Source organism: Acanthochromis polyacanthus, chromosome 22 (assembly GCF_021347895.1).
Source record: "Acanthochromis polyacanthus isolate Apoly-LR-REF ecotype Palm Island chromosome 22, KAUST_Apoly_ChrSc, whole genome shotgun sequence".
NCBI classification, from domain to species: Eukaryota; Metazoa; Chordata; class Actinopteri; family Pomacentridae; genus Acanthochromis; species Acanthochromis polyacanthus.
This window is the reverse complement of record NC_067134.1, coordinates 27,834,712-27,854,188: the sequence shown is the minus strand read 5'-3', so window position 1 is coordinate 27,854,188 and position 19,477 is coordinate 27,834,712. Positions and strand designations below refer to the sequence as shown.

The window sequence follows — 19,477 nt, the reverse complement described above, 5'->3', positions numbered from 1 at the left end:
TAACGTTAGCTAGCGAGCGCGCTAACGTTAGCTAGCGAGCGCGCTAACGTTACATATTTGTATGTTGAAGTCTCTCAGGCTGTAATGTTATTGAGGTGTAAGAGAAAAGAGTTCATACAATTATGTAAAAAAATAAAAAGTGAACCTAAAATCAGCAGCAAGTAGAAATAAGTTAAAACAAGATGGTACTATGTGAATATTAAGTGTGAATAGTGGGATATTTATCCATTGATAATGCTAAATTGAGAGGATAATTGCAAAAAAAAATTGTTAGTTAAGATAAAAGGAAGGAAGGAAGGAAAACAGCAAAGTCACTGAAAACTGCACAATTTTGTAAGATTCTAATTTATTTAATGAGAAATTTCATTCATTTCATTCCAGGTATGTGACTGAATTTGTATCTAAAGCTGATAAAAAGTTTAGTAAGAATTTAACTATTAAGACAGACTCACTGCCCTCCTGCAGCTTTCACAGTTTACAGAGCAAATTTATTCACCACCTTTCAGATATTGCTCATTATATTTAATTAGTGCTACCTTAATTAAACAGTGTGAAAACTGAAATGAAATAATGATCTTGTTTGATTGAGTCTGTTCCCATCTATTTATACCCATTAGGTAATTATTACTTTTGGAATTTTTTATAGAGCTTCTCATCTCACCATCAGGTGGTTCCACTGATTATAAATTCTATTTTATTTCCTGTATAAAAAAGTATGCAGTGAATGAGACAGGGTGTTCCGTCCTATTGTGACGTGTCGGCGGGGTTAAGGTTGGGTTATTTTTTAACCCAGCAGTTTTTTGATTGCACCCAAGTGACGAGCTGCCACAACTGCAGGAACCCGAGGGATGTACCAGCTGCACGTCAAGGATAACAAAGATAACACATCGGTAAGATAATGCTTTGGGATCACACTTTGTGCCTTTTAGAAAGCTTTGTGCTTGAAAAAAATACACGTTTTCTTTGAATATTTGACTTTTAAAAGAACAACAACTTTTATTTCTTTTTTTCTGCTTTTCCCAGATGACTCAACATGCCGACAGGATCAGTAAAACTGCAAAGCATTAAAAAGCTGGGACAGGAAAACCACAGCTATGTGTTTTCTGATGAAGGTAATTTACTAGACAATATAGAGAGTTTATCAATCCTGCAATGATCAATAACTGAACATAAACATGGATTGATTTTAACCTGTAATGTCTATTCTGTTGTTGTGTTGCAGAACCAGCGGGCTCCTACATGTAAGTTTAGCATTTTATGGAGTATTTTATGCATCAAATCAACCGTATTTAGATCAGCGGCAAGTTATTTTATAATTCTGTGTAATTTTCATGGAATGATTTGAACAATTATGTTTGTCAACCATTTTTTTATTTTATAAATGAACTGTTTTGCAAGCAGAAAATATTAAAAAGTGGCAACCAGACTGGCATCTCATGTAAATATATTAGATATTCTCTTTACAGTGACAGATATCAGAAACACTTTGAGTCTTTTAACCCTCGTGCTATCCTGCGGGTCACTGTCAAAATATATACATTTTCCCACATTTTCAAACTTTAAAACGGGTCAATTTGACCCACAGGACGACCCAAAGGGTTAAAGCACACTATACTGCACCTGAAAGTCCTCTTGACATGTTGAAAGATAAATGAAATCCTTGCTTTGAATCTTACTTTGTGCCTCTTGTTTTTTTAAAATATTGAACTCTTAGAGCTTCTTCAATTAAATTAAAAGCCAATGTACAATATGAAGTACAGTGAATTAGCGTTCATTAATTGATGACCCATTAAGCATTAATTCATGCACATGATGACTTATTGATCTCTTAATCATGAGCAGTTGGAATTCTACATACATCTTTCATTAAATCTTCTCGAGTCAGTCATTTCTGAAGCATTTTTTTTGAGTAGTCGTACTGCAAAGTGTCACTCTTTTCTTTCATGCAGGAACACGGCAGCTTCCAAAGAGAATGATAAGTGAGTAACAAAAAGCAACAGAGGTCTAGAATATTTTATCACATTCACCTTATATATAAATAAACTGACTGGAATTCTATTTCAAACAGCGCTCAGGGAAATAAGCAGCTACCAGCCATCAGAGTCGGCTTCTTCCAGCTGGTAAAAACACCCTCCAGTGTTCACAGCTTCCCCTCTCTGAGAGATTCTCCTGCCTGATCCACGTGTGTGGTTATTTTGTGTCCAGTTCCGCTTCGCCACCTGCAGAGACGTGGTGATGATGGTGGTCGGTGGCGTCTGCGCCGTTCTGCACGGCTCGGCCCAGCCCCTCATGCTGCTGGTGTTCGGCCTGCTCACCGACACCTTCATCGAGTACGACATCGAGCTCAACGAGCTGATGGACGACCGCAAGGAGTGTGTGAACAACACCATCCAGTGGAAGAGGAACTACACTGCAGCGCACGACCCCACAGCGCCTCAGAACCAGTCGGGCTGGGACCTCATCAATTCAACATTGGAGATGCTCAAACCGCTGCCAAACAGGACGTGTGGGTGAGTGGGCTGTGAGAAACGCATGTGGAGGGCCGTTTTTCAACATGAAATATAGCCCAAGATGCGATTTTAACCCTCTTGTTGTCCTCATTTACAAGCACCAAAAAATATTGTTTCCTTGTCTGAATAAAATCCAAAAAATCTGCAAAAAAATCCCCAAATGTCTGAAAATTTGCAAAACCTTCAGGAAGAAAATTCCAATAATTCCTGAAAAGTTTCCCTTCAAAGTTTTATTTTAAAAAATCCCCCAAATTTTGCAGGAACACTCTTGTCAATATTTTCAAAAAAATGAGTAAAAGCCTTTGAAAAAAATCCTGAAAATATCTAAAGTGATTACATACACCCCCTGTCAAAAGTTTTAGGACACTTTCTCATTCAAATAAAGTAGAACCTGTCCTATAACTTTTGACAGGGGGTGTATCTACCAAATGTGGTACACATATGCAGCACATCAGGCTGAACAAAAAAGTCAGTGACAGCCACATTCCAAACCCAACAGGAAGTGAGCTATTTTGCGTTGAATGTCAGATTTTGCCCATTTTTCATGTTTTTCTAGAGCGAACTCCTCCTAGGGGGAAACTCCAATTCCCCTCAAATTGGGCCAGTACATACAGGAGGCCTTAATGATCCAAAGTTATTAAAATCTTTTTCCAAAGTCAAAGGGCGTGTCCGTGGCGGCCTCTGGAATTCTGATACTTCACCATGAAATTTCAAATGCTGTGTAAATGCCCTGAACATGCTCCAATCTGCCTGAAACTTTACATGTATGATCAGAGTCCTGCCCTGATCACATCCATATGATGAAATAAAAGTTGTAGGACAGGTTCTACTTTGTTTGAATGAGACAGTGTCCTAAAACTTTTGACAGGGGGTGTATATGTCAGTAAAAATCAACCAGAATCCAGCCACTTTGTATTTAAGTGCCTGTGTGGTTTGCAGTTGTTCTGCATGATTTATTTACTGTACGTACGTGGAGTTTTAATGATTTATTAACCGTGTGTGTGCTGACTTTCAGGATTCTCAACATTGAATATGAAATGACCCTGTTTGCCTTCTACTACACTGGAATTGGAGCAGCTGTGTTCTTGCTGGGATACTTTCAGGTCGGTCGTAAAATGTCACGACGTCTTCAGAAAAAACACTCACCCGTCACGAGTCACCGTCGCCTCCACTTAGAGCCGATCCACTCGACATGACACCGTTTGATCCTGTCGACTCTGAAACCTGTTAAAAAAATTACCAAAATTCAGCCTCAGTTTATCATTTCCACATTACAGCTTTCAGATCACAGAGTGTCTACAAAGGAACACAACGTTTTGTCATGTGGAACTCAATGGTACAGTATTTTACGTGAGGATCAAAACGACAAAAATCAGACAAAAAAAAAGACCAAAAACAACAAAAACAAGACAAAATATTACAGGAATGAGACACAAAATGACAAAAATGAGAATCAAAATGACAACAAATGAGACAAACAACATGAAACAAAAGTTAGAAAGCGACAAAAAACGGACAAAAACAAGACAAAAATTACAGAAAAAGAAATAAAACGACAAAAAATAGACAACACAAGTAAGACAAAAAGGAAAGACAAAACGGCAAAAATGAGAAACAAAACGACAACAGCATGAGACAAACAACAAAAGTTAGAGAGAAAACAACAAAAACAGCTACAGTTAAAAGCCAGAGAGTACACGAGTGTCTTCAGTCAAGGCTTGAAGCTATCAAAAGATCGAGCAGTTCTAATTTGATCAGGGGTGTCCAACATGAGGCCCGTGGGCCAAAAGTGGTCCTCCAGAGGGTCCAATCCGGCCCTCAAAGTGTAAAAATTACAGAGAAGACATTAACTGCAGATTGTAAATTAGTAAAACTATAAATTTAAAATCATTTCTAGACCATGACAAGTTGTTTGGATCAGAAAGTTAAATACTGGATTGTTCTTTTGTCGTTTTGTCTTGTTTTTGTTGTTTTTTGTCTTTTTTTGTCTGACTTTTGTCGTTTGTCTCATGCTCTTGTCCTTTTGTTTCTTGTTTTTGCTGTTTTGTGTTTCCTGTTTGTCTCGCTGGTGTTTCTTATCTCATTTTGTGTTTTGGTTTTTGTGTTGTTTTTGTCGTATAGTGTTTTTGTTTTGTCTTGCTTGTCTACTTTTTTGTTGTTTTGTTTCTCGCTCCTGTCATTTCTTGTCTCGTTTGTCCATTGTTTCGTTGCTTTGTAACGCTTTTGTCAAATTTTTAGTCTCTTTCTTGTTTTGTTTCGTGTTTTTTGGCTCATTTTTGGTCATTTTTTCTGCCTTTTGTCATTTTGTGTTTTGCTTTATTCATTGTTTTGTGCATTGTTTTTGTCATTTTGTGTTTTTTTTGGCTCGCTTGTTTTGTTTGTTAATTTTTTTGTTGCTTTGTAGCTTTTTTTGTCTCTTTACTTTGGCCAACAGCCTCAACTGAACACTCAACAATTCCACTCAATAGACAGATTAAAGAAGATATTCTCACCTTTCAGTCCCCTCTGCTATGGGTCTGCTAACAAATCACGAGGATCCTACATTTCCCACAATGCAACCCAGTCATATCTCCTCAGTACACCCTCATTCTGGACAAATGACAACATCATTTCAGACTACCAGGGTTTTTTTTCTTGGACTCCAGAGATGCAGAAAACAATCTGGATCATGTAACTGTGTTCTGTTGTAAGTGCTGTGCCCCTTCTGTAGGATTTTACTCTTCATAAATGAGGTCAGAGCTCAGTGTGTCGGTTGTGATAACTTCCTCCTGCCCTACTTGCTTCTACATCCAACAATTAACAAATGTCCTTTACAACCGACAGATCTCCCTGTGGGTGACATCCGCTGCCAGGCAGGTTCAGCTCATCAGGAAAATGTACTTCAGCAAAGTGATGAGGATGGAGATCGGCTGGTTCGACTGCACCTCTGTGGGGGAGCTCAACACTCGGCTGTCAGAGTGAGTGTTAAAGCGATGACGTGACTTCTGTCCGCTGGAGTGTCGGCGTTACAGCGGTTCTGTCTGCATTACAGCGACATCAACAAGATCAATGACGCCATCGCGGACCAAGTTGCCATCTTTGTGCAGCGCTTCACCACCTTCGTGTGTGGCTTCTGCGTTGGCTTCGTGAAAGGATGGAAGCTGACACTTGTCATCATTGCAGCAAGTCCGCTGATTGGTGTTGGAGCCGGTCTAATGGCTTTGGTGAGACTCGGATTCTCTTGACTTGACATCTTACTACTACTGCTGATTAGATGTATCGAGAGATCTTTCATAAACTTCACGCCTCATGATTTACCCTGACATCTCTCGAGTTATCAAACTGATTTCTCTTAATTTGACTTGACCTGTCAAGTTGATTTCTCTTCACACTTCTGACCTAATTTGTTGGCTTCACGTCTTTTGGTTTGGCTTGGTCAATTGACTTGTCTTGACATCTTACTACTTATAAAATCCATGGGTTGTCTTGGTATTGAGCTTGAATGTTTTCCACCTGTTGACTAGATTCAGCTTACCTTGACTTCAACCCAGTTTCTCCTGGCTTCTATTTACTTAATCTGTTGACTTCACTACTCTGGACTTGTGAATTTGACTTCCCGTGAGGAACTTTGACTGCCGATGAATTGACTTGATATGTTGATGAGATGTATCTTGAGATCTTTCATTAACTTCAGGCTCATGATTGATCTTGACATCTCTCGAGTTGTCAAACTGATTTCTCTTATGTCTTTTAACCAACTTGTTGACTTGTTGGCTTCACTTCTTTCGGTTTGACTTGGTAAATTGATTTGCCTTGTTATCTTGACATAAATTAACTCAACTCCACATGACAGGACTTTTCATATTTTGATGTGGTGTCTCTTGCCGTAACATACCTGACTGACTTCTCCTTGTCTCCATCTCCAGTTTGTGGCTCGGCTAACGGGGATGGAGCTGCAGGCCTACGCCAAAGCTGGTGCTGTAGCCGATGAGGTCCTCACCTCCATCAGGACTGTGGCTGCTTTCGGTGGAGAAAAAAAAGAAGTTCAGAGGTAAATTACAAACACAGAAAGCCGATCACGAGTTATTTATTTTCCATTTATGCTTAGCTAAGGTGGGTTTCTCTCCTCTTCCAAAAGGTACGACAGGAACCTGGTCTCGGCCCAGCGCTGGGGCATCAGGAAGGGTCTTATTATGGGCTTTTTCACTGGATATATCTGGATGATCATCTTCCTGTGCTATGGTCTGGCCTTCTGGTATGGCTCCACTCTGGTGGTGGACACTGAGGAGTACACACCAGGAACTCTACTGCAGGTATCACACATTGTAATGTCCCTGTATAAGTGGGGTTTTCTTGTTGGATTTGTGTTAGCTTCGTTCTCTTAGGGTGAGAAACTTTTACAGCTTTAAAATGCTGACTTCTCCATTTCTATTCCAGGTGTTCTTTGGTGTTCTGATCGCAGCCATGAATTTGGGGCAGGCCTCCCCATGTCTGGAGGCGTTTGCCGCAGGCCGTGGAGCTGCTACCATCATCTTTGAGACCATTGACAGAGTGAGGATTCCTCATGTTATATTTTAATGTATTTTCACAGGAAACCGTTTCCTCACTTTTTTAAACGTGTCGCCACCAGGAGCCGGAGATCGACTGTTTCTCTGAGGCTGGATATAAGCTCGACAAGGTCAAAGGAGACATCGAGTTTCACAATGTGACCTTCCACTACCCCTCCAGACCTGAAGTGAAGGTGCTTTCATGACTCTACATCAGGGGGGGTCAAACTCATCTTAGTTCAGGTTCCACATTCAGCCCGATTTGACGTCAAGTGGACCGGAGCAGTAAAATCACAGCAAAGTAACCTAAACATAACCACAACTCCTAATTATCCTGTTTTAGTGCAAAAATGTTCACATTTAAGGAATTATCTTAATACAAAACACTCAGAACAACCTGAAAATTCTGAAAAACAAGTTCAATTTCATCAACATTCAGCCTCAGTTTATCATTTCCACTTTACAACCTCCAGATCACAGAGTTTGTAAAAAGACACAAAATATTTAGTTATCTGGAACTGAATGATGTAGTATTTATGAACAAGACGACAAAAAAGGACAAAAACAACAAAAACAAGACAAAATTTAATAAAAGTGAGGTGTAAAATGACAAAAATGAGACACAAAACGACAATAATTTCACAAAAACATGAAACAAAACAAAAAAGAAAAAAAATTCACAAAAAACTTAAAGCGGCAAAAAATGAAAAACAAAAAATTCCACAAATGAGACAAAAAAATGACAAAAGCGAGAAACAAAATAACAGAAAGTAGACAACACAAGCGAGACAAAAAGGAAACACAAAACAAAAAAAAATGGCAAAAATATGAAACAAACAACAAAAATCAGACAAAAATAAACAAAAACAAGGGAGAATATTACAAAAATGAGACACAAAATGACAAAAGAACAATGAACAATTTAGTATTTTACTGTATGATCAAGGTCTAGGAATTATTTTATATTTATAGTTTTACATATTTACAGTTTGCATTGAACATCTTCTCTCTGACACTTCACAAAGCGGGCCGGATTGGACCCTCTGGAGGGCCGCTTTTGGCCCACGGGCCTCATGTTTGACAGCCCTTTTCTACATTCATCTTCACACATAATCTCCTCGACTTCCTCCTCTCTTTGCTCAGATCCTGGACCAGCTGAGTGTTGCAGTGAAGACGGGGGAGACCACGGCCTTCGTGGGGCCGAGTGGAGCTGGGAAGAGCACCGCCATTCAGCTCATCCAGCGCTTCTATGACCCTAAAGAGGGCATGGTAGGTGTCAAGCTCCACTGTAGTTCTTCTAGAAGAGGTCCCCTTTGGCCTATCTTGAGACTGAAGATTTCCTCGACCCACTGGAGCCTCCACCTCTTCCCATTTATTCCAGTCGTTTCAAAAATAACCACCCCCCAGGGCGATAGAGGTGCATGATAATTTGTTTCATTATTCAGCCAATGGATCCTAACAGCCTCATTTTTCACTTTTACTGGAATCGCCGGCCCTTATGCGCTTTAACTTCCAGATTCCTCTCATCTTCTTCAGAAGGAAATAGCCTCTCGTTGCAAAAAGAACACATTGCAGCATCAAAGCTCTTTAATAGCGTCATCCATCAATGCTAGCATTAGCAGCTGCTCTCTGTGAACTCTTCTCAGGTGACTCTGGATGGTCATGACATCAGAGGGCTCAACATCCAATGGCTGCGCTCTCTGATCGGCATCGTGGAGCAGGAGCCCGTGCTGTTTGCCACCACCATCGCTGAGAACATCCGCTACGGCAGACCTGGGGTCACCATGGAGGACATCGTCAAGGCTGCAAAGGAGGCCAACGCCTTCAACTTCATCATGGACCTGCCACAGGTGGAACGGCACCAAAACTACAAGCGCAGCTACAGCTACAGCTACAGACTGACCGCTTTCTCTTTTATCTTTAATCCAACAGAAATTCGACACCCTGGTGGGAGAAGGTGGAGGCCAGATGAGCGGCGGGCAGAAGCAGAGGATCGCCATTGCTCGAGCGTTGGTCAGGAACCCTCGGATTCTGCTGCTGGACATGGCGACTTCTGCTCTCGACAATGAGAGCGAAGCCATAGTCCAAGAAGCTCTGGATAAAGTAGGCCTGACTCATCTGTGTGCTGATTTAGCTTCAGGTTTAACAACCCTTTGATGCATAAGATGAGGTCAAATCCAAAGGAGAATGGAATCTCCACAAATTATTGGCCTAAACATAAAGTTTGATTCCACTTCCTGTCAATTCTTGCACCCTGTTGGCTGTGAAGAGGCTTTTCTGTCTTGCCTCCAGGCTGGACAATCAGAACCATAATTATATTAACCCTTTGATACCCATTTTCCATTGGATTTGGGTCACTTTGGACCCATTTTATGCCTCAAAGATTCTGTTTTTAGGTGAAGATGTGGAATATCAGTCCTGTCAATGACTTCTTATTTAACTTCCCGCGTAGGTACGTTTGGGCCGCACCACCATCTCCATCGCTCATCGACTGTCCACCATAAAGAACGCCGATGTTATCGTGGGCTTCGAGCACGGCCAGGCGGTAGAGAGGGGCAAACACAACGAGCTGCTGGAGAGGAAGGGCGTCTACTTCACTCTGGTCACTCTGCAGAGCCAAGGAGACAAAGCTCTGAACGAGAAGGCTCGGCAAAGTAGGTCCAACCTTTGTGTGGAGTAATGTCACCCGAGAAAACTCCACTCTGCTTTCATTTATGCTCTTAGAACAGGGGTGTCCAACATGAGGCCCGTGGGCCAAAAGTGGTCCTCCAGAGGGTCCAATCTGGCCCTCAAAGTGTAAAAATTACAGAGAATTCTACTAATTTGTAGATTAGTAAAAGTATAAATTTAAAATAATTTTGAGACCTTGACAGTTGTTTAGATCATTTTGTCATTTTGTCTCATTTTTGTAATATTTTGTCAGATTTTTGTCGTTTGTCTCATGTTTTTGTTGTTTTCTGTTTCTTTTTTGTCTTGCTTGTGTTTTTTGTCTCATTTTTGTAATATTTTGTCAGTTTTTTGTCTCATTTTTGTCGTTTGTCTCATGTTTTTGTTGTTTTCTGTTTCTTTTTTGTCTTGCTTGTGTTTTTTGTCTCATTTTTGTAATATTTTGTCAGTTTTTTGTCTCATTTTTGTCGTTTGTCTCATGTTTTTGTTGTTTTCTGTTTCCTTTTTGTCTTGCTTGTGTTTTTGTCTCATTTTTGTAATATTTTGTCAGGTTTTTTTTGTCTGATTTTTGTCGTTTGTCTCGTGTTTTTGTTGTTTTCTGTTTCCTTTTTGTCTTGCTTGTGTTTTTTGTCTCATTTTTGTAATATTTTGTCAGGTTTTTTTTGTCTGATTTTTGTCGTTTGTCTCGTGTTTTTGTTGTTTTCTGTTTCTTTTTTGTCTTGCTTGTGTTTTTTGTCTCATTTTTGTAATATTTTGTCAGTTTTTTTTGTCTCATTTTTGTCGTTTGTCTCATGTTTTGTTGTTTTCCGTTTCCTTTTTGTCTTGCTTGTGTTTTTTGTCTCATTTTTGTAATATTTTGTCAGTTTTTTTGTCTCATTTTTGTTTTTTGTCTCATGTTTTTGTTGTTTTCTGTTTCCTTTTTGTCTTGCTTGTATTTTTTGCCTCATTTTTGTCATTCTGTGTTTTGCTTTATTCATCGTTTTGTGTATCACTTTGTCGTTTTCGTTGCACGCTTTTATCATTTTTTTGTCTTGTTTGTCCAGACACTCTGTGATCTGGAAGTTGTAATGTGGAAATGATAAACTGAGGCTGAATGTTGTTGAAACTGAAGTTATTTTTCGAAGGAAATTTAAGGTTGTTCTTGATGTTTTGTAAAAAGATACACCCCCTGTCAAAAGTTTTGGGACACTTTCTCATTTAAATAAATGAGAACCCGTCCTAAAACTTTTGACAGGGGGTATAATTCATTAAATGTGAACATTTTCAGAATGTGCTTTTTTGCACTAAAACAAAGGAAACATGAGGAGTTGTGGTTAGTTGTAGGTTATCATGCTTCTGTTGGATTGTCTTGTCTTAGTGGCCGAAACTCATGAAGAACCAGAGAGACTGAATCTGTCCAGAGCAGGAAGCTACCGAGCCAGTTTAAGGTACTAAACAGTCCCAAACCCTCCATTATAGATGTGTGTGGACGGTGTAGTTCAGGTTTGAGGTCATCTATCTCCATTTGATTTCTGCAGAGCCTCCATCCGCCAGCGGTCCAGATCCCAGCTGTCCAACCTGGTTCCAGAATCGTCGGTTCCCATCACTGGAGAACTCGGCCCCAGAGCCTACGCCGTGTCACAGGCAGACAAATCCAAGGTGCAGTTTTATGTGTGGACGGTTTAACAAAAGCCCAACAGCAAACCAGTGGAGTGCAAAACCACAAGAGTGTCTTTCTCTGTCCACACTCTAACGCTCCATTTAATCTTCCTTGATGTGTGCCGGTCTGTGTCTACGTTCAGAATGCCATCCCTGATGATGAGGACGAAGAACCCGTAGAGCCAGCTCCAGTTGCTCGGATCCTGAAGTACAACCTCCCCGAGTGGCCCTACATGCTTTTTGGATCCATCGGAGCGGCAATAAACGGCGGCGTCAACCCCGTCTACGCTCTGCTGTTCAGTCAAATCCTGGCGGTGAGGTTCAATTTCACAAACTCCAAATGAGCTAGTTTCAAAAAGTCCCAATGAATGTTTGAAGATCACGGCTGTGGATTGACACATCAAAAGCAGCCTTAAATTCAGCTACAATCATGGAAACAAACTAGCTTCTGACTCCACAACACTCAAAAAGCTGCTCAGTTGGTTTGCTTCTGGTCACATTTCCATCTAAACAATCCAAAACTCTACATACATACACTACTGTTCAAAAGTTTGGGGTCATCCAGACACTTCCTGTCTTTCAAAAATAAGGACATTTCTGGATGACCCCAAACTTTAGTGTACATATAGAAATATATTAAGGGGGAGCTTTTAGTACTAAAAATGACCAATGTTGAAAGTTTCATATTGCACACACTTTTTAAGATAAGGTTTGCAACCTGTACATTGTTAGAGACCTCTGAACACCAACTTTACTGTGAAACCATTTTTTTTCCATTTTGAACAACTGGATTGAAATTAAATACTGCTGAATTATGGAACCTGAAATTACATCTTGTATTTGCCCCAAGCAAAATCTCATGCAATATTTACCATAAAATGATACCAATGCACCACGCAGTACTTTAAGTATGGACCTGTGCATCTATAAGGCATTTTGTCCTGTTTCACTGTGATTACCATGGTAATGAAACCAAACAATTGCTACAAAGATTTTCGTATATAACTCAGCATAGAATGAAGATATCAAAAAAATGGCTAATAGGTGCATTCTGCACTAGCAGCATGCCAAAAATGGGAAGTTTTGGTCAAAAGCACAAGAAGATAAATTAAGGGGCAGTTTATTCGTGTCCGAAAATCAAGTTTTGAGAAATTGGCACTTAAAGTTTATGATTGGTGATGACTCATTATATAAGCAATCAAATACTAAAAAAAATTAATCAGGAGAAAGAACACATGTTTAATGATAATCATCTTCTTTAAAATTAGACTTTTTCACCCAAATCAAAGCTCCCCCTTAACATGTTTTTACGTTCATATATGTGTGTTTTTTGTGTGCAGACTTTCTCCATAACAGACCCGGTGCGTCAGAGGAGGGAGATTGATGGCATCTGCGTCTTCTTCGTCCTGGTCGGCATCGTCTCCTTCTTCACCCAGATGCTGCAGGTAGAGTCTTCTTTGGCACGACTGATGACTTCTCTGCTTCCTCCACCCCCCCCCCCCCCCCCCCCCCCTCCTGGTGCTCAAGGTGGAAGGAAAGTCGCATGAGACCTTCTTTATTTTACTAAATTAATCCCATCTTCCAGGATGAAAACATTTCCCTGCACCCTGCAGAGACGCTGCTCTATAATCAGCTCTGAGTTCTGACCTCCTGCTGGGACGGACCGATAAAGACGCCCTTTTCTCAGATTACTGATATATTACATTATGCTCTCTGCGAGATCACCGCAAGGTTATTTTGGATTTAATAAAAACTTTCCTCACAGAGCTACGCCTTCTCTAAGTCTGGAGAGCTGCTGACCCGCAGGTTGCGGCGACTCGGCTTCCATTCCATGCTGGGCCAGGAGATCGGCTGGTTTGATGATCACAGGAACAGCCCCGGAGCGCTCACCACACGCCTGGCCACCGACGCCTCACAAGTGCAAGGGGTGAGGTGAAGCCTGAGCAAACAAAAAGAGGAAAAGAAACTCAGTCTCATACGCCGCTAGAACATTACAGCTTTATATACACACGTGGACAAAATTGTTGGTACCCCTCAGTTAAAGAAGGAAAAACCCACAATTCTCACTGAAATCACTTGAAACTCACAAAAGTAACAATAAATAAAAATTTATTGAAAATTAAATAATCAAAATCAGCCATCACTTTTGAATTGTTGATTAACATAATTATTTAAAAAAACAAACTAATGAAATAGGGCTGGACAAAAATGATGGTACCCATAACTAAATATTTTGTTGCACAACCTTTTGAGGCAATCACTGCAATTAAACGATTTCTGTATTTGTCAATGAGCGTTCTGCAGCTGTCAACAGGTATTTTGGCCCACTCCTCATGAGCAAACAGCTCCAGTTGTCTCAGGTTTGATGGGTGTCTTCTCCAAATGGCATGTTTCAGCTCCTTCCACATATGTTCAATGGGATTCAGATCTGGGCTCATAGAAGGCCACTTTAGAATAGTCCAACGCTTTTCTCTCAGCCATTCTTGGGTGTTTTTGGCTGTGTGTTTTGGATGGTTGTCCTGTTGGAAGACCCATGACCTGCGACTGAGACCAAGCTTTCTGACACTAGGCAGCACATTTCTCTCCAGAATGCCTTGATAGTCTTCAGATTTCATCGTACCTTGCACACTTTCAAGACACCCTGTGCCAGATGCAGCAAAGCAGCCCCAAAACATTACTGAGCCTCCTCCATGTTTCACCGTAGGGACAGTGTTCTTTTCTTCGTATGCTTGGTTTTTGAGTCTATGAACATAGAGTTGATGTGCCTTACCAAAAAGCTCCAGTTTGGTCTCATCTGTCCAAAGGACATTCTCCCAGAAGCTTTGTGGCTTGTCAACATGCATTTTTGCAAATTCCAGTCTCGCTTTTTTATGAGTTTTTTTCAGCAGTGGTGTCCTCCTTGGTCGTCTCCCATGAAGTCCACTTTGGCTCAAACAACGACGAATGGTGCGATCTGACACTGATGTACCTTGGCCTTGGAGTTCACCTTTAATTTCTTTGGAGGTTGCTCTGGGCTCTTTGGATACAATTCGAACGATCCGTCTCTTCAATTTGTCATCAATTTTCCTCTTGCGGCCACGTCCAGGGAGGTTGGCTACTGTCCCGTGGGTCTTGAACTTCTGAATAATATGAGCCACTGTTGTCACAGGAACTTCAAGCTGTTTAGAGATGGTCTTATAGCCTTTACCTTTAAGATGTTTGTCTATAATTTTTTTTCGGATGTCCTGGGACAATTCTCTCCTTCGCTTTCTGTTGTCCATGTTCAGTGTGGTACACACCTTTTCACCAAACAGCAGGGTGACTACTTGTCTCCCTTTAAATAGGCAGACTGACTGATTATGAGTTTGGAAACACCTGTGATGTCAATTAAATGACACACCTGAGTTAATCATGTCACTCTGGTCAAATAGTTTTCAATCTTTTATAGAGGTACCATCATTTTTGTCCAGGCCTGTTTCATTAGTTTGTTTTTTTAAATAATTATGTTAATCAACAATTCAAAAGTAATGGCTGTTTTTGATTATTTAATTTTCAATAAATTTTTATTTATTGTTACTTTTGTGAGTTTCAAGTGATTTCAGTGAGAATTGTGGGTTTTTCCTTCTTTAACTGAGGGGTACCAACAATTTTGTCCACGTCTGTAAGAGACCCCATACGCTGAGCTTCCTTGGACTAACCCTAAGTCTGGTCTTCAGGCTGAGAACAAAAATCATTTTAAAGAAAAGTTGTAATGCCTTAGTTTGATGTCTCAGGAAGTTAAGTTAAAAGAACAAACCAGAAGTTTATGTTAATTAACTGTAGATGTATGATGTATGTCTGTCTGCTATCACAATTTATGACTAAAACAAGACATAAAATGACAAAAACAAACTAAAAACTACAAAAGCTACACATAAAATGACAGAAATAAGACACAAAAAGACAAAACAAGACAAATAATGACAAAAACATGACACAAAAGGACACAAAATTACAGAAGGGAGACACAAAATGATAAAAAACAAGGCACAAAATGACAACAAAATAAAAAACAATAAAAACAAGACATGAAATGACAGAATGAGACACATAACGACAAAAACAAGACATAAAATGAAAAAAACAAGACACAAAATGACAAAAACAAAATACAAAACAACAAAAACAAGACACATAACGACAAAAACAAGACATAAAATGACAAAAACAAGACATAAAATGACAGAAATAAGATACAAAACAAGACAAATAATGACATAAACATGACACAAAACGACAAAAATAAGACAAAATGACAAAAACAAGACAGAAAACAAAAACGAGAAAACGACAGAAGTGAGACATAAAATGACAAAGACAAAATGACAGAAGCGAGACACAAAAGGACACAAAATTACAGAAGGGAGAGGCAAAACGATAAAAATCAGACACAAAAGGACAAAATTAGAGAAGGGAGACACTAAACGATAAAAATCAGACACAAACTTACAAAAACAAGACATAAAACAACAAAAACAAGACACAAAAGGACACAAAATTACAGAAGGGAGACAAAAAAACGATAAAAATGAGAGAAAATGACTAAAACGAGACAGAAAATGACTAAAATGAGACAGAAAATGACTAAAACGAGACAGAAAATGACTAAAATGAGACAGAAAATGACTAAAACGACAGAATATAAAAGTAATAGCGTTTCCCCCTTCCTTTCTCCTTCCTCTCAGGCCACGGGCTCACAGATCGGGATGATCGTAAACTCCCTGACCAACATCGGCGTGGCCGTCATCATGTCCTTCTACTTCAGCTGGAAGCTCACCATGCTCATCCTCTGCTTCCTGCCCTTCCTCGCCCTCTCAGGAGGCTTCCAGGCCAGCATGCTCACCGGCTTCGCCAAGCAGGACAAGCAGGCCATGGAGACGGCCGGACGGGTCAGAAGAACATCTGCCTTCACCCATCTGTGTTTTAGTTTTAGCTTCCAGTTAAAAGAATCATGGTGATGATGGTGGTAAACTTCAGCTGATCGACTGAAAGCAGACCAGAAGCAGCTTCTATTTTAGGCTCCATGTTTCATCTTCTTCTCCCCAGTAAAGAAATGCTCGACAGCGCAGATCCGGTTTTAGACATTTTGTTTCTTGTTTTAGACATTTTGTTTCTTGTTTTAGACATTTTGTTTCTTGTTTTTGCCATTTTGTTTCTTGTTTTAGACATTTTGTTTCTTGTTTTTGTCATTTTGTTTTTGTTTTAGACATTTTGTTTCTTGTTTTTGTCATTTTGTTTTTGTTTTCTGTTTTAGACATTTTGTTTCTTGTTTTTGCCATTTTGTGTCCCGTTTTTGTCGTTTGGTGTTTTGTGTCTTGTTTTTGTCTTTTTATGTCTCGTTTGTGTCTTGTTTTGTCATTTCGTGATTCATTTCTGTCATTTTGTGTCTTATTTTTGTCATTTTATGTCTCTTTTCTGTCATTTTGTGTCGTTGTTTCGTCGTTTTGTGTATCGTTTTAGTCATTTTGTGTTTTGGTTTTGTAATTTTGTGTCCTGTTTTGTCATTTGTGTCTCTTTTCTGTCATTTTGTGTCCTGTTTTTGTTGTGTACCTCATTAGACAGTTTTCCTAAAGAATGTGCAGATCAAAGCTATGTCCTCTCTTCTATTTTCCATCTTTTCATCCATCGTCAGCCTTGACTGAATGTCTCTCTCTACCTCATATTATCAGGATCAGACTCATTCTTTGGACTGTTTTCCATCAGGGTCCAGCAGCATTTTTTAGCTAATTTGTGAAGTTAGACGTGGAGTTAACGCTGCCAGGGGAGACCAACGCTACTGAAAGGTGGAGTGGATAAAAACCTCTGGAGCCAGAAAGTTCTCAAACAAAGACAGAAAGTGTTGAGAAGTCGATTTCCTGTGAACTTCCTTTACGCTATCTTAATTTTCCCGATGCAGTAAACCCCACCCATCCCAGTGAAGTGGATTAGATGAAAATTTAATGATCCCTGTGGGGGGGATATTGGCTTACTGCAGCAGCATAGAACAGGACATAGATAAGAGCAGCTCCTTTATCTATGTCTTATCCTCCCTCACGCATGGAATCACAAACAGCCTGTCTTGGTTTTTGCAGATTTCCGGCGAGGCCCTAAACAACATCCGCACCATCGCCGGCCTGGGGAAGGAGAGGAACTTTGTGGAAATGTACGAAGCCCAGCTGGACGCCCCGTACCGAGCCGCCCTGAAGAAGGCCAACGTGTACGGAGCCTGCTACGGGTTCGCCCAGTGCGTCGTCTTCCTGACCAACTCCGCCTCCTACCGGTTTGGGGGTTACCTGGTGAGGCAGGAGGGCCTCCATTTCAGCCTGGTGTTCAGGTGAGGGCAGGAGCTGGAGGCCGTGAAGCTGACCACGTCTGGATCTGTTGTTCCTGCACAAACACTTTATTCTCAGCTGTTTTCACTTCTACAGAACTGACACACAAAACCTTTGGCACTTTTGTGTCTCAGTTTTGTCTCACTTTTGTCATTTTGTCTCATTTTTGTCTTTTTGTCTCTTGTTTTTGTCTTTTGTGCTTCATTTCTGTCACGTTGTGCCTCGTTTTTGTCATTTTGCATCTTGTTTTTGTCTTTTTGTCTCTTGTTTTTGAAATTTTATGTCTTGTTTTTGTTGTTTTGTTTCTCGTTTTCGTTGTTTTGTCTTGTTTTTGTCATTTTGTGGCTTGTTTTTGTAATTTTTTGTCTTGTTTTTGTCATTTTGCATCTTGTTTCTGTTATTGTGTGTCTTGTTTTTGTCATTTTATGTCTTGTTTTTGTCATTTTGTGTCTCATTTCTATCATTTTATATTTTGTTTTTGTTGTTTTGTGTCTTGTTTCTGTTGTTTTGTCTCTTGTTTTTGCCATTTTGTCTCTTGTTTTTGTCTTTTTGTCTTGTTTTTTTAATTTTATGTCTTGTTTTTGTTGTTTTGTTTCTCGTTTTCGTTGTTTTGTCTTGTTTTTGTCATTTTGCATCAAGTTTCTGTTGTTTTGTGTCTTGTTTTTGTCATTTTGTGTCTTGTTTTTGTAATTTTTGTCTTGTTTTTGTCATTTTGCATCTTGTTTCTGTTGTTGTGTGTCTTGTTTTTGTCATTTTGTGTCTCATTTCAGTCATTTTATATTTGTTGTTTTGTGTCTTGTTTTTGTCATTTTGTGTCTTGTTTTTGTCCTTTTGTGTCTTGTTTTTGTCATTTTGTGTCTTGTTTTTGTTGTTTTGTCTCTTGTTTTTGTAATTTTATGTCTTGTTTTTGTCCTTTTGTGTCTTGTTTTTGTCATTTTGTGTCTTGTTTTTGTCCTTTTGTGTCTTGTTTTTGTCATTTTGTGTCTTGTTTTGTTGTTTTGTCTCTTGTTTTTGTTGTTTTGTCTCTTGTTTTTGTAATTTTATGTCTTGTTTTTGTTTTGTTTCTCGTTTGTTGTTTTGTCTTGTTTTTGTAGTTTTGTGTCTTGTTTTTGTCTTTTTGTGTCTTGTTTTTGAAATTTTATGTCTTGTTTTTGTTGTTTTGTGTCTTGTTTATGTCATTTTGTGTCTTGCTTTTGTCCTTTTGTGTCTTGTTTTTGTCATTTTGTGTCTTGTTTCTGTTGTTTTGTCTCTTGTTTTTGTCTTTTTGTCTCTTGTTTTTGTAATTTTATGTCTTGTTTTTGTTTTGTTTCTCGTTTGTTGTTTTGTCTTGTTTTTGTAGTTTTGTGTCTTGTTTTTGTCTTTTGTGCTTCATTTCTGTCACGTTGTGCCTCGTTTTTGTCATTTTGCATCTTGTTTTTGTCTTTTTGTGTCTTGTTTTTGAAATTTTATGTCTTGTTTTTGTTGTTTTGTGTCTTGTTTATGTCATTTTGTGTCTTGCTTTTGTCCTTTTGTGTCTTGTTTTTGTCATTTTGTGTCTTGTTTCTGTTGTTTTGTCTCTTGTTTTTGTCTTTTTGTCTCTTGTTTTTGTAATTTTATGTCTTGTTTTTGTTTTGTTTCTCGTTTGTTGTTTTGTCTTGTTTTTGTAGTTTTGTCTCTTGTTTTTGTCTTTTGTGCTTCATTTCTGTCATGTTGTGCCTCGTTTTTGTCATTTTGCATCTTGTTTTTGTCTTTTTGTGTCTTGTTTTTGAAATTTTATGTCTTGTTTTTGTTGTTTTGTTTCTCGTTTTCGTTGTTTTGTCTTGTTTTT

The 19,477-nt window shown here is 39.3% G+C and overlaps 1 protein-coding gene across 1 annotated transcript in view; it reads left to right on the top strand.

Moving 5' to 3' along the window:
* Positions 1-815: 815 nt before the first annotated feature.
* Positions 816-19,477, top strand: part of LOC110961683 (bile salt export pump-like) — a 33,268-nt gene continuing 14,606 nt past the window's right edge. The window contains exons 1-24 of the mRNA XM_051943288.1: positions 816-890; positions 1,024-1,112; positions 1,223-1,241; positions 1,950-1,979; positions 2,069-2,120; positions 2,206-2,510; positions 3,526-3,613; positions 5,334-5,467; positions 5,542-5,713; positions 6,416-6,540; positions 6,628-6,802; positions 6,927-7,040; positions 7,120-7,230; positions 8,180-8,305; positions 8,683-8,886; positions 8,969-9,139; positions 9,489-9,690; positions 11,061-11,130; positions 11,221-11,341; positions 11,485-11,655; positions 12,682-12,786; positions 13,107-13,268; positions 16,045-16,248; positions 17,431-17,672. Of these exons, the coding sequence (XP_051799248.1) occupies positions 1,034-1,112; positions 1,223-1,241; positions 1,950-1,979; positions 2,069-2,120; positions 2,206-2,510; positions 3,526-3,613; positions 5,334-5,467; positions 5,542-5,713; positions 6,416-6,540; positions 6,628-6,802; positions 6,927-7,040; positions 7,120-7,230; positions 8,180-8,305; positions 8,683-8,886; positions 8,969-9,139; positions 9,489-9,690; positions 11,061-11,130; positions 11,221-11,341; positions 11,485-11,655; positions 12,682-12,786; positions 13,107-13,268; positions 16,045-16,248; positions 17,431-17,672 (3,182 nt within the window). The 5' untranslated portion in view covers positions 816-890; positions 1,024-1,033. The remainder of the gene's footprint in view (positions 891-1,023; positions 1,113-1,222; positions 1,242-1,949; positions 1,980-2,068; positions 2,121-2,205; positions 2,511-3,525; positions 3,614-5,333; positions 5,468-5,541; positions 5,714-6,415; positions 6,541-6,627; positions 6,803-6,926; positions 7,041-7,119; positions 7,231-8,179; positions 8,306-8,682; positions 8,887-8,968; positions 9,140-9,488; positions 9,691-11,060; positions 11,131-11,220; positions 11,342-11,484; positions 11,656-12,681; positions 12,787-13,106; positions 13,269-16,044; positions 16,249-17,430; positions 17,673-19,477) is intronic.